The sequence below is a fragment of the Aphelocoma coerulescens genome, chromosome 23 (genome assembly GCF_041296385.1).
Source record: "Aphelocoma coerulescens isolate FSJ_1873_10779 chromosome 23, UR_Acoe_1.0, whole genome shotgun sequence".
Taxonomy (NCBI): Eukaryota; Metazoa; Chordata; class Aves; order Passeriformes; family Corvidae; genus Aphelocoma; species Aphelocoma coerulescens.
In genome coordinates this window covers 1,115,532-1,140,931 of record NC_091036.1, presented here as the reverse complement: position 1 = coordinate 1,140,931, position 25,400 = coordinate 1,115,532, and the positions used below count along the sequence as shown (strand labels likewise).

General features: G+C 63.8%; 2 protein-coding genes across 2 annotated transcripts; both read left to right on the top strand.

Annotated features, from left to right (window-relative positions):
- Positions 1-15,049: 15,049 nt before the first annotated feature.
- On the top strand, positions 15,050-18,007 carry LOC138098143 (cAMP-dependent protein kinase inhibitor beta-like). Its single transcript, XM_068994421.1, has 4 exons — positions 15,050-15,130; positions 16,852-16,953; positions 17,215-17,366; positions 17,925-18,007. The coding sequence occupies exons 3-4, from the start codon at positions 17,222-17,224 to the stop codon at positions 18,005-18,007; spliced, it is 228 nt and encodes a 75-aa protein (XP_068850522.1). The 5' UTR covers positions 15,050-15,130; positions 16,852-16,953; positions 17,215-17,221.
- Positions 18,008-21,687: 3,680 nt separating this feature from the next.
- Positions 21,688-25,282, top strand: FABP3 (fatty acid binding protein 3). The gene is made up of 4 exons (XM_069035909.1): positions 21,688-21,796; positions 22,502-22,674; positions 24,757-24,858; positions 24,985-25,282. The coding sequence occupies exons 1-4, from the start codon at positions 21,724-21,726 to the stop codon at positions 25,036-25,038; spliced, it is 402 nt and encodes a 133-aa protein (XP_068892010.1). The 5' UTR covers positions 21,688-21,723; the 3' UTR covers positions 25,039-25,282.
- The last annotated feature ends 118 nt before the right edge of the window (positions 25,283-25,400 follow it).

Genomic DNA, 25,400 nt, shown 5'->3' with positions numbered 1-25,400 from the left:
CCCCACGTGGCCGTGCCGAGCAGATTTTTGCTTGGCTGCCTGGGCTATATTTAGCCGCCTGTAAAAGGGGTTAGCGAGCAGCGCTGGAGCCAGTGGCACAGCTCAGAATGTCAACGTAAGAGCAGCCAGGGATAAAAAAAGCCCAGCCCGGGCTCTGGGAGCTTTGCACAAATCCCCGCGGCTGCGGGAGGTGGAGGCGGGCAGGGCTGCAGGCAGTGCCCGCATCCCCCGGTAGCACCGGGCCGTGGCCGCTCCCTGTCCGCCCACCTGGAGCTTTGGCACGGTTTTGGGGATGGTTTGCAGCATCCCCGCACTCAGCTGGGCAGTGCTGGGCTGAAATGTGGTGGGTTCGGTGAAATCCCCGAGTTCTGGGGGCGGCTGTGCCCCTCTGCGCACAGGGGACAGTGGCAGGCGGGAGGGACACCGCGCTCGCCCGAGCTGGGAGGTGTTTGTGAGGCTCCACATCCCCACCCAGGCATCCGGAAGTTACTGGAGCGTGGAGAATAGATTTGAGCGCTTCTTTTTTTGCCCGTGAACACATTTTTTTGGGACGCTGGCTTTCTGCTCGGGTAACTCCAGCACACCTTTCCTCCCAGCGCTCCTCTCGCCGCCCTGATCTGGCCCCTTAAAGCAAGAACTGGGCAAATCCCAGCACATCCCGCCTCTTCCCAGCACATCCCAGCTCTTTCCAAGCCTTCCCGTGCTGCTCTTTGCTGTCCTGACCTTGCCTGGGCTCTCTCCTGCCTGTGGCTGCTGCCCAGAAATGTGGGATTCCAGCCAATATCAGGGCCCATGCACAGGCAAGGTGGTTTCCTGAACTAATTCCCAGAACCAATTTGCACGTTCTGCTGGTCCACTGGAGCAGGGGATGAATATTTTGGTGGCTGAGCCCCAGGAGAGGCACTTTAGGTCATTCAATGCCCCTTTTTTCCACAGCTCCTGCCATGAACTGGCAGCAGGATGAGCCTCAGGCTGGGATTGCATCTGGCTGCGGGATCCACCTCACCTTTGGGTCAGGAAGGAGCTTCTGCTGCTGCAAAAACAGCAGCAAATCATCCCTTTGCTTGAAATTTTCCATTCCGCCGGGGACGGCGAGGCTGCAGACGAGTTGCAAAGACCCGTGCAACTCGCTGCAGGTATTCCAGCTGCCCTGACAGCTCGGAATAGGGGATAAAACCAGGAAAAGCAGCTCGTGTGCTGTCCCCCTCCAGGGCAGAATGCTCTGGGCTGGGCACACGCCGCGGGGGGAAGATCTCCAAAAGCTCCCAGGTGTCCTGGGGGCAGATGGAGCTGCAGAATCCTGGTGCCCGGTGAAGGACGGGGCGGAGCGGCACACCGGGGTCCAGATGGCAGAGTCCTGGAGCACGGAGGATGCCCGGGAAGGGCACTGCTGCAGCACGGAGATGTCCAGACTCTCGGCTCAGCGTGACACTCCAGCCTGCCTGGTGACAAATCTCCTCCCTGGGAGCCGTTTGCTGGCATTTTCCCTCCGCTTTGAAATCCCCCAGGCGAGGAAACGCTCTCGCTGCCTGTGGCCCCCGGGATCTCACAGGCAGGAAGGTTTTCCCCGAGGGCCGAGCGCGTTTCCTGTGGATCCAGGATGGATCCTCCATCACTCCAGGGCAGCCTCCAGGACGTGTCCTGCTGGAGCTCATGGAAACTCCCAGCCCCCAGCCAGGGAACAACCTGCAGGTCCCCAAACCCTGTGACCCACGTCCCGAAATAGCACCTTAACTGCGGCACTGACGCAGCCCCTGAGCTCAGGAATAACCTTCCCTGGGCGTCACCTGCGTCCCCAGCGGGGAAGCAGGGGCTCAACCGGGCTGGAAATCGGAAAGATGCATCTAAAAGTGGAACAGCAAAGGGCTGCTGTCCCCCAGCTGTGACTTTTAGCCCAGATCAGAGCCCGCAGTGCTGGGCAGGGGAGTGGAAAACAGCTCTGCTCCCTCCCTGCTGCCTCCACCCCAAAAACTGCCCCAGACCTGAGGCGGCTCGGGGGTCATTGGGGGGTTTATTGGCCCTCCTGCCCCAGGGGATAAAGCAGCTGGGCAGCAGCAGCAGCAGCATGAGGAGAATAAACCCTCCCAGACCCATTTTCTCCCAGTTCTGGATCCTGGCTTTTTAGGGGAAAATAGGATTTAGAGCAGGTGGCAGAGCAGGGAGAGGTCTGAGCCCATCCTCGCTGCCCTCACATCCCTGATGGGTCAACCAGGGACTCTCCCAAAGCTCTGGAGGGCACAAATGACGTGTTTTAGACCCTGCACCAGCAGAGAAGCTGATCCTGCTGGGAGCATCCTGGGAAGAGGATTCCAAGGTCTGCAGAGCCCCAGAGCAGGAGCAGAAGGAGCAGAGGAAGCTCAGAGCAGCCTTTGTCCCCACACTGGTGCAGCACCAGGAACCACGGCCCTGCCCCGGACCAGCTCCCAGTGGGGGCTGCCTGAGCAGGGAAGAAGTTTGGAATAATTTTCCCTTCCCAGCTGCTGTGCTGAGCCCCTGGGGTTTGTACCCGAGAGTTCTGGGGCTCCGGGCTGCTGCTGCTCAGCATGCCCTGGATGCAGGCGGGTTGGGAGAGGTTTTTCCGTGTCAGCGCCGCACTGGTGGGATGTGGAGGGACTCACACACCTCTGCTGTGCCTCAGTTTCCCCAGCTCCCCCCAGCCCAGCCATCCCCGAAGGATCCCACTGGGAATTGTTGAGCCTTGGAGGAAACGGGGACGTGGTGTGGCTGCCCTTCCACAGAGCATCCCCTGGGGCCGCCCGGGAGCTCGAGAAAGGGAGAACTCTCCAAGGTGCTCCGAATCACGCCGGGCTCCCCTCCGGTCCCTCCCCGTCCCCACCGCACCCCGTCCCTCGCTCCCAGCCGTGCCCTCGGCCCGCGACAGCCGTGTCACATCCGATCGGGTGCCAGGCAGGATAAACATCGCCGCTGCTCGGCCCGAGACTGCTCCGGAGAGGGGAGACAGTCAAGGAGAAAGCGGAGCGTGAGGAGCTAAAAATAGCGGCTGGCGAAGGCTCCGCTCCCCGCCGGCCGCGCGGGAGCTGCCACTCGCCCGTCACCACGCGTGAGCGAGCAGCGGCACCAAGGTCCCTCCCCCGGCTGCCGGGGACGGCGGCTGCAGCCCCTCCCGAGATTTTGGGGCGCGGGGGTACCGGGGATGAGCAGCGGCCGTGTCCTGGGCGCGTCCCCGTCCCCTGGCACAGGCGGGGCTGTCCCGCTGTGGGTGCGGGGGTGTCCGGGCAGCATCGCCCGTCCCGGGTCAGCAGCACCCGGCTGGAGCAGCCACCGCGGTGTCCCCAAGGCCCACGAGCTCCAGGGGAAGGGACGGGATGGACGCCTTGGTCCAGGTGCCATCAGCAGGGAGAGGAGCTTGGCCAGAGCCAGGAATTTGGGAATTCCGGGGGGAGCAGCGTCCCCGTGCAGGGATGGGGAGCAGGCACCCCGTCCCCCACGGGGCTCCCTCCCAAAAGCACAGCTCGCTCCCCCAGCCCTGGGCACAGCCACCTGCAGGACCAGGAGGGACATTTTGAAGCCTCTCACCAGCCCCACAGGGTTTCCCGGTTGCGGGGCGCCGATGGAAGCCTTGGGAGGTGGTTACTGCTCCTGTGTGGAATTCCAGGCGATTTTAATTCCCCCTCTGCCTCCCCCAGCTCGCTGCCCTGACCCAGCTCAGGGTGGGGGTGGGAACCCCCATCTCACACCCTCGGCGTTGGCCGTGTCCCCCCCTGAAGGTGACACCGGTGTCAGGCCAGGAGCAGCCGGTGGCATCCGCTCCGCGCCCAGGCTGTGCCCGGTGTCCTCCGGCGGGGACAGTCCCCGTGCAGGGCACAGCCCGGGGCTGTGCCGCGATCCGCTGGATTCGCCAGCCGCGTTCAGGGTCTCCCAGCCCCCCGCCCCCTCCCCCATCCCCCACATCCCACGCAGGTGCAGCCACAGATTTTTTTAATTCTCTTTTTTCCCCCCAAAGATTTGGAGCCCGACATTGGTTTTGGCTGCACTAAATGGAGCTGTGCGGGCTGGGGGCAAATTGTCCTGGTGGGCGAGCAGAGCCCCCTCAGCCCACCCCCCCTGGAGCCAGCTCACCCCTCCTGCAGCCGGGGAGCCGAATCCAGAGGAAATTTGAGGGAAAATTCCCCATTTCCCCGAGCAGGGCTGGTGGCCACGCCGACCTGGGAGCCCCCGCCCGGGCTGGGGGGTCCAAGCGGGGCAGAGTCACACGGAGCCGGGGGGAAGATGGGACCGGGGGGATGTCGCAGCCCCCTCCTTGTGTCAGCGCGGGGGGACGCGGGGACACAGAAGCCCGGGGGGGACCGAGGGGCGGCCCCTGCGGCGGGGGGAGCGGGGGGGCGGCGGGCGGGGCCGGCGCTGGGTCCCCCCCGCGCCGAGCGGGGGCCGGGCCGGGCGGGAGCGGCGGCGCTGGGCGGGCGGCGGCGGCGGCGGCTCGGCCCCGGGTGCCCCAGGGCCGCCTGGAGCCGGAGGCTTCCCCGCGGCTCCTGCCGAGCGCGGAGCATCCTTCCCTCCCCCGGCAGCCGGGCTGGGACCGGCACCGGCACCGGCAACACCATCGGCGTCGGCACTGACAACGGAATCAGCATCAACATCGGCACCGGCATCACCCCCGGCACCGACATCCCCACCACCCCCGGCACCGGCATCACCCCCGGCACCGACATCCCCACCACCTCCGGCACCGACATCACCCCCGGCACCGACATCACCCCCGGCACCGACATCACCCCCGGCACCGGCGGCAGCATCAACACCGGCACCGGCAGCAACGCCGGCATCGGCATCGGCATCACCTTCGGTGTCACCATCACCCCCGGCCTCGGCACCGGCACCGGGATCGCCGCTGGCACCAGGTGAGCGGCTGGCGGCTGCTGGGTGCAGGTGACGTGGTGGCACCGAGGCCCTGGGCCACCGCGGAGGGTGCCCTGTGCTCACCGGGGCGGGGGACCAGGTGCCCACCCCGGGGCCTGGGTGCCCTGGGCACCTCCCTGGGAAGGTGGAGAGGCCGGAGGGTCGGGGGCTGGCGGTGGCCTCGGGGGCAGATGGGGGGAGGAAAGTTGGCAGCAGCTGCGGTGGGGTCTCTCTTGAGGGCTTGGGGTGTCTGTGCCCACCACCCCCCCAGGAGCAGGGGGCTGCGGGGAGGATTTGGGGGAGCAGCGCTCAGGCACCGAGCGAGGCTCGTCCGTCTCAGGGTGGGCACTTCAGATCAACCCCCGTGGTGGCACCTCTGTCGCACCCCGGCACCCACCCCCCGCCTGTCCCGGGTCACCAGTGCCCCCTCCACCTTTCCCCCTGCCCTGTCCTCCTCTCAGCTACCACGACACTTCTCCCCCACCCCCAGCTCCAGCCCTCAGCTTCCCGGATTGGAGCTTCCCGGATGATTTGGGCCCGGGGAACTGCGGGGGTCCCCAGGCACGGAGAGCCCGCCAGGGCTGAGCACCCCCCGCGCAGGGGACACTCCTCTGGTGCTCCCTCCCGGGAGGAAAGGGCTTCCCCCAGGGACAGTCCCTCCTCCCCGCCTTCAGGGCATCATTTTGGCAGGTTGCCCCTGCAGATGCTTGGATCGGGTCCCTTTGGTCCCCGGAGCTGGCTGCTGTCCCCTGGCTGGGTGGCAGTGCCACCGAGGAGGTGGCAGAGGCAGGACGGCCCGTGCTCACCCCGAATGCTCCCAGCCCGTGACCTTGGGGTGTCCACCAAGGGACATCTCAGTCCTTGCTGTCACAGACAGGCACGGCCCTGCTGCTGTCCCCCTGTCCCCACCCTTCACCTGCTCAGCGCCATCTCCTCCCAAAAAGCGGGAGGTCGGGGAGGGGGAAGGTGGTGGCACAGCCACATTCTCACTTCTTTCAACTGAGGGAATCCCAGCATTTCTGCCCGGACTGGGATGCTGCGAGGCAGAGTGGGGGTGCTCTGGGGGTGCTCTGGGGGTTTGGCTGCAGGAGGAGACCTTGGGGTTCAGCTCCTGGGGCAGCTGAGGAGCTCTGACACCCATTCCTGACCTGGCCAGGGTGCTCTGGGCGCTGGGGGGACCTGGCACCATGAACAGGATGGGGACCCAGCCCTGCTCTGCCCTTGGCCCCTGGGCCAGGCAATTCCAGCCTCTGGCTCAGCCCTGGGCTGTTGGATCTGGTTCTGCTCCATCACGGATTTCCAGCCGTGCCTCTGATCCCAGCGTGCCTGCCCAGATTTCTTCCCTCCTTGGCTTTTGGTCCCTTCCCTGGCAGCTTCCCCGGGGCCGGGGGTTTTGTCACAGGGAGGTGGTGACAGCCACCACGCTGGACAATCCTGCTGGTGCTCCCATCCGTGGTGCAGGGATGGAGGAAAACATCTGTATCACCTCCGTGCAAGGCCTCGCCACAGGGTGGGGGGTTCTGCCTCAGAGCTGGGTGTCCTGGAAGTTTTCCACCTCCCTCCTTGGCTGAGCTGAGTGGGAAGGAGAGGAGCCGCCGGCACCCAGGGGTCCGGGGGAGCACATTCCCAGGGCTCCCCGGGGAGCTGCCTCTGCTCCCCAGAATTCTGGGTGCCTGCACTCATCCCAGCGCTCTGGCAGGGCTGGCAGCCTCCTCCATTCCCAGCTGGACCAGGGTCCTCTCCAGGTGCCACCAGTGGCTGGTGGAGGAGAAGGACGCTGTGCTGGGAGGTGAGGGACCCGTGGTGCACGAGCTGCGGTGTCACCCAGCCCGTGGCATCCCGGCGTGGCACAGCCTGGGAAGGGCTTGGTGGCACCCAGCTGGCACCCTGTGACAGCCCGCAGCCCTCACCGCGGCTCCCTGGGTTTCCCCTGGCACCAATCCCTGTGCCACCCACGGCTCCACAGCCGGGAGAACCGAGGGTGTCCCCGGCCCCATCCCCGGCTGGTGCCCGCCGGCTCCACCCGGGATGCTCAGGCTGGAGCAGAGGATGAAAACCCTTAGGGGAGGAGGGAGCCTGAACCTGGCGAGGAATGGAACCGCTGTGGGTGTGGGTGACACGTTTATTATGCAAAATTACCCGGGTTTATGATGCGAAATTACAGTTTGTGGTGTGTCGGAGCGGGGAACTGAGGGTTCTGCTGGGAGCTCCATTACCCGGGGCTCAATCACCCTAATTACCCTCATTAGATCCCCTCCTTCCCCACGGAGACGCAGAGCTCCTGTTGTCTCCCCTGGCTCCCGGAGCAGGGCTGGGTTCTCCAGGTGCCAGGTTCCTCTCCGAGGGCTGGGGGCGGTTTCCATCCCCCTCACCCCAAAGCGGCCGTTCCGTTTCCCCCTTGGATTCTGAAAGCACCCGGATACAGCCAATGGGATTGAGGAGCGTGGGGAACTGGGGCTCACCCAGCACCTTTGTAGGGTCCCTGATGGGCACCCAAACCCCCCCAGGAGAAATTCCTGTGCTCCTCCCACCACAACTGATTGCCTTTAATCGGTTAATTAAAGGGAATTAACTGATGGGGGTGGGGGTTGGAATAGGAATAGCTCTGGAACAGGTCACAGCCCACAGGCTGGCAAAGGCCTGGGAGTGGCTGGAGCAGCTTCCAGCTCTTCCTGGGATGTGGGATCCGTCCTTCCTTCCTTCCTTCCTTCCTTCCTTCCTTCCTTCCTTCCTTCCTTCCTTCCTTCCTTCCTTCCTTCCTTCCTTTCCTTCCTTCCTTCCGAATTCCTCCCTCCCTCCCTTCCCTTCTTCCCTCCCTCTCTCCCTCCCTCCCTCCCTCCTCCCTTCCCCCCCCCAAGCTGGGTCCCGGGGCTCTCCCCTCCCCCTGGCACTGGGAAGAACGGAGCTGCCACCGCTGCCAGCCCTCGGGATGTGCCATGTTCCCACAGGGAATAGCCATGGCTGGAATACTGCTGGTGATTTCTGGGTGCTTTTCATGTCCCTGGTGCTGCAGAGGGACCCTTCCTGATGTCCCGGAGCTGCTCCTGCTCCCATGCTTTGCCCAGCCAGGGAGCTGATCCCTTCCCCAGGGATGCCCTCCTGCCAAGCAGCTCCACCCCTGCCAGCAGCAGCATTCCCAGAGCCCCAAGTGCCTCCTGGCAGAGGGATCTCTCCCCTCCCAGCCTCCAGGGAGCAGGAATCCTGCTCCACGCGATGGGAAAAGCCAGAAACCCTTGTTATGAGCACAAAGTGATGGAAACATTCCCCAGGGGAGAGCTGAGATCCCAGGGGAGAGCAGGAGGGATGGGAAGCAGTGACATGTGCTGGGCTGGGAGCCCCAGAGGATGGGGAAGAGGAGCTGGCATTTGGCCTTTCCCTCTCTGGGCACCACGGGCGGCACAGCTGAGGTTATCGAGGTTTTCCATGCCCTCTCCCGGGGGCTCGGGATGCAGGACAAGGCCCTGCAGTGCCAGCCCACGTCCTTGTGCCTCTGCCCGCTGAGCCTTTGGGGCTTTGCTCTCTAATTAGAGCAGCTCAGGCTTGTCCAGGGCTGGAATCCAGGTGGTCCAGAGGGAATCAGGCATCCCGGTTTGCCCGGTGCTTCTTTCCAGGATGCCCCGTGCGCTGCTCCCGGAGGAAAAACGCCTCCGTTTCATCCCGGTGTGGACTCAGAGGAGATGCTGAGCTCAGCAGGGCTGTGCCAGGATTAAACTGCTGAGTCCTCGGCAGCGCTTTTCCCTGGCCCAATCCAGGCCTGCGGGATCCAGAGGGGATTTCCTCTGGGGTCACCGCCCTTTGGGGGAGCCAAGGCCTGGTGTGGGATGTGGTGTGAGCACCTGCAGGGCTGGAAGCACCTGGATTTGGGTTGGCACAGTTTGGGTTTGCTCAGGAAAATTTAGGATTGGGATGTTAGGGAGCACAAGAGCCGGATTCACTCCCAGCCCGGAGCAGGACTCGCTCTGTTTGTGTTCCCAGCATTATACACCAAAGGGACAGTTTGTACGAACAGCCTGAAATCCCCTCTGGAGAGACTCAGGTTGGATTTCAGGATTTTTCCTGGTTTTTGTGGGATATCAAAGACGGCTGAACTCTGCCATCATCCCCCTGACTGCCGGAGAAATACCAGAGCCTCTGCTTCTCCCGGCGGCTCCATTCCGTGGATGTCAGCAGCAAACCCCTCCTCCCATGCTCGTCTCCCAGCTGGAAGCCGGGAATTACAGGGAATGGAGATTACCAGTGTCCCATTTCAGAGCACTTCCTTCTCCTTGCCTTGAACAGAAATTTAGGTCCCTGTATCCCACAAGCCCAGCTGAGCCCGTGAAGGGAAGGGTTTGTGCTCCGCCTAGGCCGATCTTAGCTGGGACACAGCTCAGGTTTTGTGTGGAAAAAAAATTCCAAGTCCTACAGCTGGAGGAAAAAAAAATCCTAAAAACACAAGTCATACAATTCCAGACTGGTTTGGGTTGGAAAGGACCTTAAATCCCACCCAGTGCCACCCCTGCCATGGCAGGGACATCTCCCACTGTCCCAGGCTGCTCCAGCCCCAATGTCCAGCCTGGCCTTGGGCACTGCCAGGGATCCAGGGGCAGCCACGGCTTCTCCAGGCAGTGAGACCCTGAAGTGTGCGAGAGGAAGCAGAGGATGAAGGCTGATCTTTAAAAGGATCCCTGGAATCCAGGGAGAGGTCTGGGTGGGATAATTCAGGATTGGGGTACGAGCAGGGCTGGGACTGGGCCTAAAGCTGGTCCTACCCATGTGAAGGGCAGCGATGGGGACCAGGCAGGGAGAAGGGAAAGGGGTGGGAGGATGGCGGAGGGGATGAAGAGACACTTCAGCATTCCCCAAATCCATGGATGAGGCAATCCAGGCACAAGCGGGAGAGGTGGAGAAGAGGGAACGTTGGTCTGGCGGTGAGGATGAGTGTGCAAGAGCAGGAGGAAGTCAGAGCTCAAGGCAGGACACAACGGGAAGGGGCTCAGGGAGCGATGGGAATTCCTCTGGAAGTGCGTTATCCTAACAAGGAGCATCTGCTGCTCCATGGAGAGGGAAGGAGTGGGAGCCACGTGTCCGATGCCTTTGGGATATGGGGTTTGCTGGGAAGGGAATCACAAGGAAGAGCCAATCCTGCAGGTCCCGGGATGTGCTGGAGCTTCTCAGGCTGGGCCCGAGCTTTGGGGAGCTGCCAGTGTCACCTCAGCTTCGAAATCCCACCAGGACAATTCCTCAGAGTTTTGGGAAAGAGCTGAGGCCACGCAGGAGGAGGAGCCAGGGGAAAATTGGGGAAAAACCGGTGTGAGACCTTGCTGGTGCTCCCAGCAGGATCCAGGATCCCTGCACCGCTTCACTCCACACCATCACTCCAAAGGTGCCCAGCAGGATCCGAGCCGGCCCAAATTCCTGCCTGGCCCACCTGGAATCCTGGGGATTTAGGGATAAAAGTGCCAGGCCATGGTTGGAGAGGTTCTGCTGCTGAGGGCAAGCAAGGGGGGTGCTGGAATCCCACGGGAATGGGTTCTGGAAGCTGCATCCCTGCCAGGAGGGATCATCCTCTCCAGACACCTCCTCGAGCAGAGCAAAACCTGTTCCCAAAGTCATTCTGCACCTCCACGTGCAATATTCCTGCAGCAGCCACGCCCCTGCGGCCTTCTCCCCCTTTCCCAGGCAGCGATGAGTTCGGGATTATGTTTATCCCCATCCTTCCCTCTCGCCGGGATCCTGGAGCCATCCCTGGGCAGGCGACACAGCCCATTCCCACCTGGCTCAGCATTCCCAGGGCTCCGGCACGGGAGCGCTGCTGCCTGCAGCCGCTTCCCTGGAGAGGAACCTGCCAGGACCAAAGCTGCCGGGACCAAACCTGCCAGGATCAAACCTGCCAGGACCAAACCTGTCAGGATCAAACCTGCCAGGACCAAACCTGCCAGGACCAAACCTGTCAGGATCAAACCTGCCAGGACCAAACCTGCCAGGACCAAACCTGCCAGGACCAAACCTGCCAGGACCAAACCTTCTGGGACCAAACCTGCCAGGACCAAACCTGCCGGGACCAAACCTGCCAGGACCAAACCTGCCAGGATCAAACCTGCCAGGACCAAACCTGCCAGGATCAAACCTTCTGGGACCAAACCTTCCAGGACCAAACCTGCCGGGACCAAACCTTCTGGGACCAAACCTTCCAGGACCAAACCTGCCAGGATCAAACCTGCCAGGACCAAACCTTCTGGGACCAAACCTGCCAGGACCAAACCTGCCGGGACCAAACCTGCCGGGATCAAACCTGCCGGGACCAAACCTGCCGGGACCAAACCTGCCAGGACCACACCTTCCAGGACCAAAGCTGCCGGGACCAAAGCTGCTGGGACCAAACCTGCCGGGACCAAACCTGCCAGGACCAAACCTGCCAGGACCAAACCTGTCAGGACCAAACCTTCCAGGACCAAACCTGCCGGGACCAAACCTTCCAGGACCAAACCTGCCAGGACCAAACCTGCCAGGACCAAACCTGCCGGGACCAAACCTGCCAGGACCAAACCTGCCAGGACCAAACCTGCCGGGACCAAACCTTCCAGGACCAAAGCTGCCAGGACCAAAGCTGCCGGGACCAAAGCTGCCGGGACCAAACCTGCCGGGACCAAACCTTCTGGGACCAAACCTTCTGGGACCAAACCTGCCGGGACCAAACCTGCTGCCTCCCCGGAGAGCTCCCCGCTCTCCAGATTCCATCCTGTGTTTAATTATTGCCATCTGCCGTTCCTGGCTACAGGGGCTGCTCGGGCTGTCTGGTGGCTGTCGGGTTCTGGTTAACCCAGCCCCGCTGGATTTCGTTCCCCTCGGGGCTCCTGGCTCATTTTCCTGGATGATGCTCCCGTTCCCTTCTGATCTGGGGCAGCTCTTCCCATTTCACTCAATTTTACGGTTTCATCTCGCTAAGTCCTTCCCAGTTTTCAGCGTGTTCATCAGCGTTGAGGGGTTGCTGGGGGATTTTCAGGGGGTTTGTTGCGGGCTGCAGCATTCCCAGCACAGATCCCATAAAATGTTGAATTAAACAAGCAGGAGGAACCCCCAAAATGCAGAAAGCCAAGAGCATCAAATGTCCCAAAACCCCTTTGAGAGGAGCTCGTGACCACCAACCACTCAGAAGCTGAAGAATGTGGTTAAATGGGATCCTCAGCATCCCTGTAAACACCACCTGGGTCCTGAATTCCTGCAGCATTCCTGGTTTGTTGTCCCTGGCAGGAGGAATGTGTTTGGCAAAGCTGTGGTGTGGCCGTGGTGGTCCCCAGGCTCCAGGTGCTGTTTGGGGTCCCTGTCACCCCCAGCACCCCAAAGAGTTGTGTTAGAGGGGCCATCCCGCTGCTGAGGGGATTCATGGATGTGCCCACGGATGTGTTTGACCCTGAGCTGGGTTTCTTGGACTGCTTCATGCCCAGGGTGGGTCACACCCCCTGTTCACACCTTCCTTCCCTCCTCCAGGGCTCTGCTGCTCCCAGGGAGCCTGACCAAGGAGCACATCCCTGTCCACCTCCTCCCTCCACCTCTCCCAGCACCTTCCCTGCCGCCCATCTCCGGCAGAATTAAGGTTTATTTCTGCCCTTCCCTCCTCTATCCCATTAGGGGCATTAAGGCAGGAGCCAGGGGCCCTGAGGACCTTCCATGTGACTCCAGGAGCTTTTTTAGGCTGCGACCAGGTTAAGCCACAGAAACTGTCCCTGCTTACAGGGGGAAATCCCCGCTCACTGCGTTTATCCAGCGGGATTTGTCCCGTTTGGGTTGGATTTGCCTGTGGGACCGGGAGGACGTGGCACGGAGCAGGTGTTGGTGGCTTGGCCGTTGTCCCCAGGGGCGCAGGGACAGCCCGATGGGCTCCTGGGACAGCGACGCTGCATTCCAGGGGTGCTCAGGGTGCTGACAACCCCCAGGTTTGGGTCCCCAGCCAGCAGCAGGGTCCTGATCCCTGATGTGGCAGGATCCAAGCCCATCCCCGCATCCCTGGGAGCGTTTTGCTGCGGGAAGGACACGGGCAGGATCCAGCAGGTCCTGGAGGATGATTATTCCTGGTTCTCCAGCGCTGGAGGCAGCGGGAGCCGCTGGGGCTGTCAGGAAGGAGCTTTGATCCGGCCGGCGGGGCTCCGGCTCCGCTGGGATGTGCAGGGAATCTGTGTGTGAGTGTGTGAGTGTGCACACGTGTGTGTGTGTGTGAGCGTGGGATCATGGATCCACAGGGATCCACAGGGATCCACAGGGATCCACAGAATCCTTCAGCTTGGAAAAACCATCTGAAATCAGAGCCCAACCATTCCCTCAGCCACCAACCCACGTCCCCAAGCGCCACATCCCCATGGCTGCGAAATCCCCGCAGGACTGGTGGCTCCGAGGGCTGGAGAGCCCTTTCCATGCGGGATTTCTCCCTAAAATCCGTGGAACCCCCTGGCACGTGTGTGCTCATAGCATCACACACAGGGGCGTGTTCCCGAACCGCCCCGGGGACACGGTGGGACACCCACAGGGTGTCAGGCGTGTCCCTGTGCCAGGCGTGTCCCTGTGCCAGGCTCGGGGCTCCCCCGGGCGCTGCCGTGGCACAGGCGGTGCCAGGTGAGGGACGGGACCGTGAGCGGGGGCGGAGTGAGGACAAACGCTGGGACAAGGAGGTGACACGGCCGCGGCACCGGGAGTCGGGAAGAGCCGCTTGTGCAGACACGGTGACAGCGGGTGTCACACGGTGACAGGGGTGTCACACAGTGTGCAGGGGGTGTCACACAGGCACAGGTGTGTCAGGGAGTGTCACACATGGATACACAGTGACAGGGGGTGTCACACAGTGTGCAGGGGTGTCACTCACACAGGTGTGTCAGGGAGTGCCACACGTGGACACACGGTGTGCAGGGGGTGTCACACGGTGACAGGGGTGTCACACTCACACAGGTGTGTCAGGGAGTGTCACACGTGGACACACGGTGTGCAGGGGGTGTCACACGGTGTGCAGGGGGTGTCACACACTCAGGTGTGTCACAGAATGTCACACGTGGACACGGTGACAGGGCGTGTCACACAGGTGTGGCAGGAGGTGTCACACAGGCACTGGTGTGTGTCAGGGAATGTCACACGTGTGCACACACAGTGACAGGGGTGTCACACAGGCACACACGTGTGGCAGGGAGTGTCACAAACACACGCACGTGTGACAGGGGCTGTCACACAGGTGTGGCAGGGAGTGTCACACACGCACACCTGTACAGTCACGTGGAACAGCCCAACCAGAGGTGACACACACAAACACACACGTGACAATGCACACGCATGACAATGCACACACAGATGTGACAATGTACACGTGTGACAATGCACATGTGTGTGACAATGACAATGCACACACACCTGTGACAATGCACACACACACGTGTGACAGTGACAATGAACACACAGAGTGACAATGCACACACACACGTGTGACAATGACAATGCACACACACGTGTGACAGTGACAGTGCACACACACCTGTGACAATGACAATGCACACATGTGTGACAATGACAATGCACATGCAGATGTGACAATGCACACACACACAGATGTGACAGAGGACAATGCACACACACCTGTGACAATGTGTGTCAGGGAACACACATTGTGTGTGACACACGTGTGACAGTGACAATGCACACACACGTGTGACAATGACAATGCAGACACACCTGTGATAATGCACACACGTGTGACAGTGACAGTGCACACACACACGTGTGACAATGACAATGCACACACACGTGTGACAATGCACACACACATGTGACAATGCACACACGTGTGACAGTGACAATGCACACACACGTGTGACAATGCACACACACACCTGTGACAATGCACACACGTGTGACAGTGACAGTGCACACACACACCTGTGACAATGACAATGCACTCACACCTGTGCTGGAGCAGTGCAGGTGGCTCCAGAGGGCCGTGCCCGTGTGCAGGGAACCTTTGTCACCATCCCTGCCCCTGTCACCCCCAGCCCCACCCATGCCTCAGTTTCCCCCCGAGCAGCCCCCGGGTCCTGCCCCTCACGGCACAGCCACCCCAGCACTGATCACTAATTAACTAATCACTGATCACCTCCCGGTTAATCATTTATTTCTCCCCCTCCCCGCAGCCACGGTCACCCCTCCCGTGCACACGGCACCTGCGCCCAAGGACCTTGGCTCGTCCTCCCTGTTCCCAGCAGGAATTCCCAGTGACTCCCAGCACCCATTCCCAGCAGGGATTCCCAGTGGGACAGCGGTGAGTTCACACCCCCACTGTCACCAGCTTGGGACACGGGTCCCAGCATTGCCACCGGCATCTGGCCTGGAGGGGACGGGGCTGCTGGGGTGGTGCTGTGGGGTCCCTGCGCCCTGTGAGGGGGTGGAGGGCATTGGGGGGGCAGAGGGCACCTCTGTCCCTGCCAGGTCCTGTGCCACCCCTGTGCCACCCCTGTGCCATCCCTGTGCCATTCCCACCTCCCACGGCAAAAGCCTGAAGTGTTTCCAGAGCTGAGCAAACACCTCGGGAAGGTCCCAGCAGCGCCAGCACCGAGATGGCCCCACGCCAGTGGGATTTTCCTGATTCCAGAGGTTTGCCAGGAGAGCCCCCACACCCACCCAGGGCAGCCCAGCATTGCTGCTGCCTGCCTGGCTCAGCAAGAGCCAAGGGACACGGCGATGTCCCCCAGCTGGGCACTCCACGGCCTTGTTCTCTGGCAGTGCTGGCTCAGCCTCCCTCCCTGTCACCTCTGCACCCCCATCCCTGCTCTCCATCCATCCATCATCCATCCATCCATCCATCCATCCATCCATCCATCCATCCCTCCATCCATCCATCCATCCATCCATCCATCCATCCATCCATCCATCCCTCCCTGCTCCATCCACCCATCCCTCCATCCATCCATCCATCCATCCATCCATCCATCCCTCCCTGCTCCATCCACCCATCCCTCCATCCATCCATCCATCCATCCATCCATCCATCCATCCATCCATCCATCCCTCCATCCATCCATCCCTCCATCCATCCATCCATCCATCCATCCATCCATCCATCCATCCATCCCTCCATCCATCCATCCCTCCATCCATCCACCCATCCCTCCATCCATCCATCCATCCATCCATCCATCCCTCCCTGCTCCATCCACCCATCCCTCCATCCATCCATCCATCCATCCATCCATCCATCCATCCATCCATCCCTCCATCCATCCATCCCTCCATCCATCCATCCATCCATCCCTCCATCCATCCATCCATCCATCCATCCATCCATCCCTCCATCCATCCATCCCTGCTCCATCCACCCATCCCTCCATCCATCCATCCATCCATCCCTCCCTGCTCCATCCACCCATCCCTCCATCCATCCATCCATCCATCCATCCATCCATCCATCCATCCCTCCCTGCTCCATCCACCCATCCCTCCATCCATCCATCCATCCATCCATCCATCCATCCATCCATCCATCCCTCCATCCATCCATCCCTCCATCCATCCATCCATCCATCCATCCATCCATCCATCCATCCATCCCTGCTCCATCCATCCATCCCTCCATCCATCCATCCATCCATCCATCCATCCATCCATCCATCCCTCCATCCCTCCATCCATCCATCCCTCCATCCATCCATCCATCCATCCATCCCTCCATCCATCCATCCCTGCTCCATCCACCCATCCCTCCATCCATCCATCCATCCATCCATCCATCCCTCCATCCATCCATCCATCCATCCCTCCATCCATCCCTCCATCCATCCCTGCTCCCCCCTCCTGCATCCCACCAGGAACGAGGGGTCCCCGCCTGTCCCAGCCCGGCTCAGAGCAGCCCCCCAGGGTGGGGGTGCTGTGGGTGCTCCCATGAGGACACAGCTGTGTCCCCCCGCTCCCAGACTCGCTCCCTGCTCCCTTTCCCCCCTCCTTGCCCCCAGCCCCACTGGTGACCCCCTGCTCTGCTTCCCCCAGGTCGGAGCCAGAGGGGACCCAGCCGGGACTGATCCCTGTCCCCCGTGGTGCTCACCCGGGTACGGGGCAGACGCGGTGCCAGGCCAGGCTGGAGGGTGCCCGGTAAGGCTGCCCGGGGTGGGGGTGATGGTGGGACCCCCGGGGACCCCCTTCCTCCATGCTGCAGTGACCGGCGGAGATCAGAGCACCCAAAGGTGCCAGGGTGGGGGTGGCGAGTGGGCAGGGTGGCCTCGCCTTTGCCCCCGAGGGAGCAGAGGCGGTGCGGGGGGAAGCAGAGGGCACCAGAGCACCCAGCCCAGAGCAGAGCCGGGTCCCTTTCGCTCCCTGTGCCCCGGGGGTGACAGAGGGGACATCTCTCCCCAGGGTTAGCATGACCGAGGTGGAACCCGTGCTGGACTTCGCATCCTCGGGCAGGACGGGCCGGCGCAATGCCCTGCCCGACATCCTGGGCTCGCCCGCCGGCGTCAGCCCCGCGGACCTGCCCCTCAAACTGGCCGAGATGTCCCTGAGCGCAGGTGGGTGACCAGGAGGAGGAGCAGGAGGATGTGGGGTGGGCAGGGACGGCGGTTCCTGTGTTCATCCCATGCTTTGGGTCCCTCAGGATGAGAAGGACATGGAGGGGCTGGAGCGAGTCCAGGGAAGGGAGCGGAGCTGGGAAGGGGCTGGGGAATTCCTGAGGGAGCTGGGAAAGGGGCTCAGGCTGGAGCAAAGGAGGCTCAGGGGGGCCCTTGTGGCTCTGCACAAGTCCCTGACAGGAGGGGGCAGCCGGGGGGGTCGGGCTCTGCTGGCAGGGAACAGGGACAGGAGGAGAGGGAACGGCCTCAAGCTGGGCCAGGGGAGGGGCAGGGTGGATTTCGGGGGAACAGTTCTCCAGGGAAAGGGCGCTCAGGGATTGGAATTGCCCAGGGAGGTTTGGAGTGCCCATCCCTGGAGGTGCCCAAGGGAGGCCTGGACGTGGCACTCAGGGTACAGGTTGGCTGCAATGCTCTTGGAGCTCTTTTCCAACCTCAACGATTCCGTGATTCCATGCTCTGGTCCCATCCCATGACCCTCTCCCCTCGTCTCTCCGGCAGGCAGTGCCCAGGACATGCAGTCGCCCTCGGCGGAGGTGCCCCCTCCGCAGCCCCCCAGCCCCGAGCTGAAGGACACGTCCTAACCCCGCCCGGGGGGGGACATTTGTGACCGGCGGAGGAAGGAGGAGGCTGTGGAGCACCAGCCCAGCTTTCCTGGCCCAGCCGGAATCCGCTGGGATTTCCTCGGTGCTGCCGCAGCGAGACCCTGGAGCGTCCCCCCGGCCATGGGGGAGCAGCGCGTGGCGGGGACGTGGCGGGGACATGGAGGGGACCTGCCGTGACCCAGGGGCGATTCCCACCCACGCCCTGGGCCAGGACTCGGGGGGGAGGGAATTTTTTTGCCTCCCCGGGGGGAGGAATATTTTTCTTCTGGAGCATTTGGCGGAGCCGAGCGCGGGGGGGGGGGCCCGGGGGGGCCCTCCTGGCCGCAGGAGCAGCCACGGGTGTATCTTGCTGAGTGTGGTGTTCACTGTGATGTTTTTGGGTACCACCTCGTCTCCTGGCCTTTCTTCTGCGTGACGCAGGAGCCATTCCCAAATTTTGGGGCGGTGCGGAAACACAATCCGAGAGCCCCCCAGCCCTTAAGCAAAGTCCCCGGGTTGCCAGGGGATCCCACGGAGGAGCAGAGCACCCCAGGGTGATCCTCGCTCCGGGAGATGGGGGATGCTGGTGGTTTTGGGGAGTGGGGAGCAGGGCGATGCTGTTCGGGGCACCCCCAGCCCCCCGAGCCAGGTCACCCTTGTCCCCACGCCGGATCCTCTCCCGCAGCCCCGGGGTCTGGGGTAGCGACGGGGCCAGCCGGGTCCTGCGGCGTTTGGGGACGCGGGCGACACGGAGTGGGGCTTTCCCAGGCTCTGGCCGTGCTCCCCAAATCCTCCGCTTCTGCCAGAGGGCGGGATGAAACCCTCCCGGCCGGGCACTGAGGGGCTGAGGGAGGACTCGTCTGCCCGCTCTGGGGGTCGCTGGCCGGTGGCCGGAGCCGGGCAGGATGGTTGGACGTGGAGCTGGAGCCACCCCATCCCTCCATCCATCCCATCCCGGATGGTCGCCTATAGCCGTCGCTGTGGGACCAGCAAAGGAATCCCGCAGGCCAGCTCCCCTCTGGCCACCGCCCGCGGACCGCGAGAGCCGCGCGGGGCCACAGGCAGGGCCACCGTGCCCAGCAGCCACCGTGCCCAGCAGCCCAGGCTACCCACGCCGCCCTCGGGCTCCCAGGCACCGCGTCCGTCCCTCGGCGTGGAGGTCAGTCCTGGATGGAAGGGAGGGCTGTGTGTGAGTGGGCGTGTGCAGGGGCATCCGTGTGCGTGGGTATCGGCGGGCGTGGGCATCCGTGGGCGTGGGCACACCTTTACACGGGCATTCGTGGGCATGGGAATCCCTGTGCGTGTGCACCCGTGCGCAGGGGCGCGCATTTCCGTGGGCACCCGTGTGCACGCGTGCATCCACGTGTAGGGTCACGGGCACCCACGTGCGTGGGAATTCGCGTGTGTGGGCATCTCTGCAGTCGTGGGCACTCATTTATATGGGCGTTCGTGGGCATGGAGTCGCGTGTGCACGCACATCCGTGTGTGTGTGCGGGCATCTGTGCGCACGGGCACCCACGTGCGTGGTTCTCCATGGCCATGGGTACCCGTGTGCGTGGTTCTCCATGGCCATGGGCATCTGTGCGTTTGGACATCCCTATGTGTGGGCATGGACACCGGAATGTGTGGGCATCCGCGTGCGTGGGCATCTGTGCGCGTGGGCAGGGGCATCTGTGTTTGTGTGCACGTGTTCATGGGCACCCATGCGCATCCGTGTGCGTGGCAGGGGCACCCGTGATCATCCACGGGCATCCGTGTGCGTAGGGATCTGCGTGTGCAGGGGCACGGACATCCACGTGTGTGGGCATCCATGGGCACTCGAGGGCACGGACACGCGTGTGCGTCTGTGTAGCCACGTGTATCCGTGTGTGTGCACCCGTGGGCACGTGAATCCAGGGGTGTGGGCACAGCCATCCATGGGCGTGGGCATCCAGGGGTTTCTGCGTGCATGGAGCACCCACACGTCCGTGGGTGTCCGCGTGAGTGGGTGACCGTGTTCGTGGGTGCTCCTGAGGGTGGGTGTGCAGGGGCAGCCGTGTGGATGTCCCTGTGTGTGGGTGTCCCTGTGGATGGGTGTCCCAGTGTGTGGGTGCTCCTCCGGGTGGGTGTCCCTCGGTTTGGATGTTCCTGTGGAGGGGTGTCCCGGTGGGCGGGTGACCCTGCACTGGGTGGATTGGTGATCCTGTGGATTGGTGTCCCTGTGGATTGGTGTCCCTGTGGGTGGGTGACCCTGTGGGTGGGTGTCACCATGCGTGGGTGTCCCTGTATGTGGATGCTCCCTGTGGATTGGTGTCCCTGTGGGTGGGTGACCCTGTGGATTGGTGTCCCTGTGGGTGGGTGGCCCTGCCCGCAGGTGCTCCCTGTGGATTGCTGTCCCTGTGGATTGCTGTCCCTGTGCCTGGGCAGCTGCTCCTGTCAATGTCCCCATCTCACGCTCCTGTTGGTGCAGGAGCACCCATGGGTGCACGGCTGTGCAGGTTTGGGACGCTGACACCCGGGTGAGGGGACAGAGGACAGTCCCCCCCAGAGGGACTGGCGTGTCCCCCCCAGGCCATGGGGGCTCTGTCTCTCTGGGGAGTAAATTGTCCTTGTGACCCTGGGGAGCCGAGCCGTGCCCGGTGTCCCAGCTGGGACAGGGGACACCCATCCCACAGGGACGGGTCCTGTCCCCCCAGGGCATGAGGTGAGGGGTCCTGCTCGGTGGCAGTGCCAGCAGGAGGAAGCTGAACACGAGCTCCGGCTATTTTTGGGTGTCTGCGATGTCACGCAGGGGCCAGAGACAGGGAGAAAACGCCCTCAAGTCCCTCATGGGGTCCCTTTGACGCCGAGGTCCCCAAGACAAGGGGACGCGCTGCAGCCACGGGGCTCAGGGACACCCGATCCCCCAGCTGGGCCCGTCCATGACCCGGGGATGGGGGCAGGAGTGGGCACCGTCCCCTGCGGTCCAGGCGACACCGAATCCCACGGCCAGGGGTGACCCCACCCACGCTGGGAAGGGGCCGGGGATGCGCTGGCCCCAAAGCAAGGGGAGATGGGGGCACCCACCGGCTGTGGGTCCCAGAGCCCCGTGCCCGTCCCTGTCCCCAGCGTCGCCCCGGCACCCAGAGCATCCCTGGTGGCACGCACTGGGCGGGGACAGGGTCACACAGGCACAGCAAGCAGGGCAGCGTCACGCGTCCCCCCACACACACGGGGTCGGGGGGATGTCACACACGTCCCCACACTCCCCTGGAGTCCCCTCGTGTGTCCCCACCCCCCCCGGTGCTCGCTGCTCCCCGTGCCTCAGCTCCCCCGCCCCCCAAGGGCATCGCCACCGTCGCTGTCCCCCCGCCCTGACGGTGCCCACGGGCAGCCCCCACGTTCCCATGGGACCACCTGGGCTGGGCACACACCCCCCGTGCCCACCTCAGCGCGCCCTTACCCCGCACCCACCGCCCCGCAGAGCCCGGGCACGGCTCAGGACACGAGTGCCCCTCTGCGCTGTCCCCATCCCTGCCCAGCCCGGGGGTCGGGGCGGGGGGCGGGGGCCGGGGGCGGGTGGCCGGGCCGGGCTGGCCGCTGGCAGCGCTGCCGGGGAGTATTTCTGGAGCGCGCCGCGCTCTTTCCAATCATGTGATGAGGACATTATTTAAGGCGGCTGCGGGGCCGGAGCAGCTGCAGGCGGTGCCACGCTCGCAGCCGGCCGGACCCCCGCGCCCCCCCCGCGCCCTCTCGCCATGGTCGACGCCTTCGTGGGCACCTGGAAGCTGGTGGACACCAACAATTTCGATGAGTACATGAAAGCTTTGGGTGAGTGGGCGCGGCTCAGAGCGGGCTTGGAGTCGCATCACCCCCTTTTTTTTTTACTACGCCCCCCCCAATTTGCTTGGGGAACCCCCACCACCCCCCCACGGGGTCTGGCTGGGGGGTGCAGGCGGTGGGGGGGTCGCTGCTGCCTGCGGGGGTGGTTTAGGGCGGCTCTGGGGTTTTGTGCACGTGGGGCTGGGCTGGGGAAGGGGGGTCTCGGGCTGGGTGAGGGGGTTCGGGCTGGGTGAGGGGGTCTCGTTCTTCCCGTGCCCCCCCCCGGGGCAGCCTCTGGCAGAGGGTGGAGGGATGAGATGCCCACTGTGGTTGCTGGGAGCCGCCCAGGACCCCCCCCCCCCCCAGCCTTCCCTAGCCCCCCACAGCCAGCCCCAGCACGGCCAGGGGGGAGCCCCCCACCCCAGAGCAGTGCGGGGAGGGGGGGACAGACACCAGTGCCCCCCCTCACCCAGCTCAGGGGCTGGTGGGTGCTGGTCCCGGAGCCATCCCTCAGCAAGGACAGCATTCCCTGGCCCCCCTTCTCTGTTCCTGCCCCGGGGGCGCACGGAAACCCCCAGGACCATGAGAGGGGAGCAGTTTTGGGGTTTCGGGGAGCAGTTTTGGGGCTCACCCTCCCACCAGCACGGGGAGGAAGAGCTCGGGGGTGATGCCGGGGCTGCGTGGCTGCATCGTGCCACTCCTCGCCCCCCCCAGGCGTGGGCTTCGCCACGCGGCAGGTGGCCAGCTTCACCAAGCCCACCACCATCATCGAGCTGGACGGCGACAAGGTCACCGTGAAGACCCAGAGCACCTTCAAGAACACCGAGATCACCTTCAAGCTGGGCGAGGAGTTCGACGAGACCACGGCGGACGACAGGCACGTCAAGGTGAGCCCCCAACCCTGCCCCGCCCCGGGGCACCCCCGACGGGCCCTGCGGGCTCCGGGGGATCGCTCCATCCACCCGCGGCTCCAGCCCGGCTGCCCGTGGGAGGGGAACACCTCTCTGCCCGCCGGGGCTGCTGCTCAAGCCTGGTCCCGTCCAGGCGGCCCCTCCCGAGCCCGTTTCGCCGCCGGGTTCCCCCGGGAGCAGGACGGAGCTGCCGGGAAGGTTGTGCAAGAGCCAGGCTGGCGAGTGCCAGCTTGCTCAAGAGGAGGCCGCCGTGGGGTGGGGAAGAGGGGCATCAAAGCTCTTTCTTGAGCCCCCTCTGTGGATGCAGGCAGGGACAGGGATGGAGCACCGGGACAATCCCGGCTGGTCGGTGCCTCTCCCCAGGGCTGGGGGGATACCTGGGGAGCTCAAAACTTCCCAGGCCAGGCTGCTCCTCCCTTTAAGAGCAAGGGAAAAAAACACCTGAGCGAGAGCAGTGTCGTTCCCGGCCTCTCGCACCCTGCAGGGACATTTTCCCTTGAAGGAGCGGCCCAGCTCCTGATTTTTCCTAGATTTCCGCTGCTGCTCCCATGCCCCACTAAACGCTCCATGCACGGAGCAGCTGGCAGCTCTGTGCCCCACACCCAGCCCGGGGGCACTTCAGGAGGGATCCGGGGGCTCTTGGGGCACAAAACCCTTTCCTGGCCCCAGAGCAGGAAGCACAAAGGGTTGGGCTCGGAGTGAGGCTGGGGGAAGGGGCTGAGTGCGAGGTCCGTCCCTGCCGGGCTCCCTCCCACCCCAGCTCCTGGAAGCCGTTCAAGCAGCAGGAACGTGTGACCGGCGCGGAGCCGCTGCCACAGCCCGGGACGTGCCCTTGGGGTGCCCCTCGGCCGGGGGCCAGAGGGCACATGATGGGTCAGCGGGGCCAGGACGGCTGACCGAGGCACGGGGCTGGACAGGATGGGGCAGGGGGGGTCAGCCATGGAGTGCAGGGAGTTGTGGGGCACCCAGCATTGCATGGAATGATTTGGGTTGGAAGGGACCTTAAATCCCATCCCATCCCATCCCACCCCTGCCATGGGCAGGAACACCTCCCACTGTGCCAGGCTGCTCCAGCCCCAATGTCCAGCCTGGCCTTGGGCACTGCCAGGGATCCAGGGGCAGCCACAGCTGCTCTGGCAATTCCATGCCAGCCCCTGCCCACCCTGCCAGGGAACAATTCCTGCCCAAGATCCCATCCAGCCCTGCCCTCTGGCACTGGGTTCCAGGCCTGTGGGGCACCCAAACCCTGCGGGTACCCAAACTTTTGGATACTTGAGCCGTGGGGGGACCCAGCTCTGGGGATCTGAGGGAGGACACAGAGCCCTGTGGGGACCTGGGGCTGGGGGACACCTGAGCTCTGGACAGCCCCAAGCCATGGGGGCAACCCGAGGCGCAGCCCCCGGCTCTGGAGGGGCTGGGTGGGGGGCACAGGGCAGGATGGGGACAGGCGGGCGGTGCCAGTGCTGGTGCCGGTGCCTGTCCCGGCACAGCCCTGGCCCGGCGCTGTCACAGCAGCCTTGGCACGGTCCGGGCTCTCGGGGCTGAGTCAGCAGCGGCGCTGTGCAAACAGCAGCGCGGCGAGCAGGGGCGTGTTCGCTGCACCAGCCCCTCCAAAAACCCTCTCCGGGCCCTGCAGGGCAGGGAAGCGTCGGTTCCAAGCCCCGATCCCTGCCCCGCCTCTCTGGTCCCCGCCGGAGCCGGCGAGCCGCGCTTGGGAGCGGCCGGGACAGGTCCCGGTGGCCCCGGAGCGGGACGTGGCCCTGGGCAGCGCTCCCTGTGCTGGCCCCGGGCACGGAGGGCAGGGTGACCGTGCCGGTGGCACTGCGGGGTCACAGGGGGGCAGCCGAGGCCGTGACCCAGCGCAGGATCCGCGCTGGGCTGAGCAGCACTGACCGAGCCCGGCGGGGATGGTGCCAGGTGGGGCATCCCCGCAGTGGCTCCCGCAGGCTGATCCCGAGCCCTGCCGGACCCCGGGGTCTCCTCTGAGGGATAAACCCTCTCCAGAGCCCAGAAACCCCGGGGAGGAGGGTAACCGTGGGTCTCAATCCCTCCCTGCAGTCCGTGGTCACGCTGGACGGAGGCAAACTCGTCCACGTGCAGAAGTGGGACGGGAAGGAGACATCGCTGGTGCGGGAGCTGAAGGATGGGAAGCTAATTCTGGTAAGGAAATGGCTTTGTTCTGAGGTTCCCACCTCAGGAATGGTTTGAAGTGGGAAGAGCTCAGCTCGAGACAGGGCTGGGGGCCGGGCACGGCAGCACTAACCCCCCCCACCCCTCTGTCCCCAGACTCTCACCATGGGCAACGTCGTCTGCACCCGCACCTACGAGAAGGCGACATAGACGCTGTCCCAGGTCCCCTGCCTGTCACCCGGTGCCACATCGACCCCACCTCCCGGCCCCGTGCCAGGCGCGGCTTCCCGTGGGCTCGGAGCCGCCGCCCTGCCAGGGCCACTCGTGCCCCCGCCCGGCGCCTGCAGGGGCTCGAGGGACTCGGGTGGTGGTCTCGTGGTTTGTTGTTGGGTTCTTTTTTAATTAACAGTGGGAAAAGTCACATGGAAAAATAATAAAGGTGTTGTTACAGCTCCGTGCGCGGTTTGCTCGGGAAAAGGCGCTTTTGGCACGGGAACCCACCCACGGGGCTGAGCCAGGCCGGGCTCTGCCGAGCAGCACCGGGGTTCAGCTGGCAGGGATGGGGTTAATGG

Bases quoted from the DNA above. Each gene is read 5' to 3' on its own strand.
- LOC138098143 (XM_068994421.1), top strand. From the start codon at position 17,222: ATGACCGAGGTGGAACCCGTGCTGGACTTCGCATCCTCGGGCAGGACG. The intron at 17,367-17,924 runs GTGGGTGACCAG...TCTCTCCGGCAG, and splicing joins CGAGATGTCCCTGAGCGCAG to GCAGTGCCCAGGACATGCAG.
- FABP3 (XM_069035909.1), top strand. From the start codon at position 21,724: ATGGTCGACGCCTTCGTGGGCACCTGGAAGCTGGTGGACACCAACAAT. The intron at 21,797-22,501 runs GTGAGTGGGCGC...CGCCCCCCCCAG, and splicing joins TGAGTACATGAAAGCTTTGG to GCGTGGGCTTCGCCACGCGG. The intron at 24,859-24,984 runs GTAAGGAAATGG...CTCTGTCCCCAG, and splicing joins AGGATGGGAAGCTAATTCTG to ACTCTCACCATGGGCAACGT.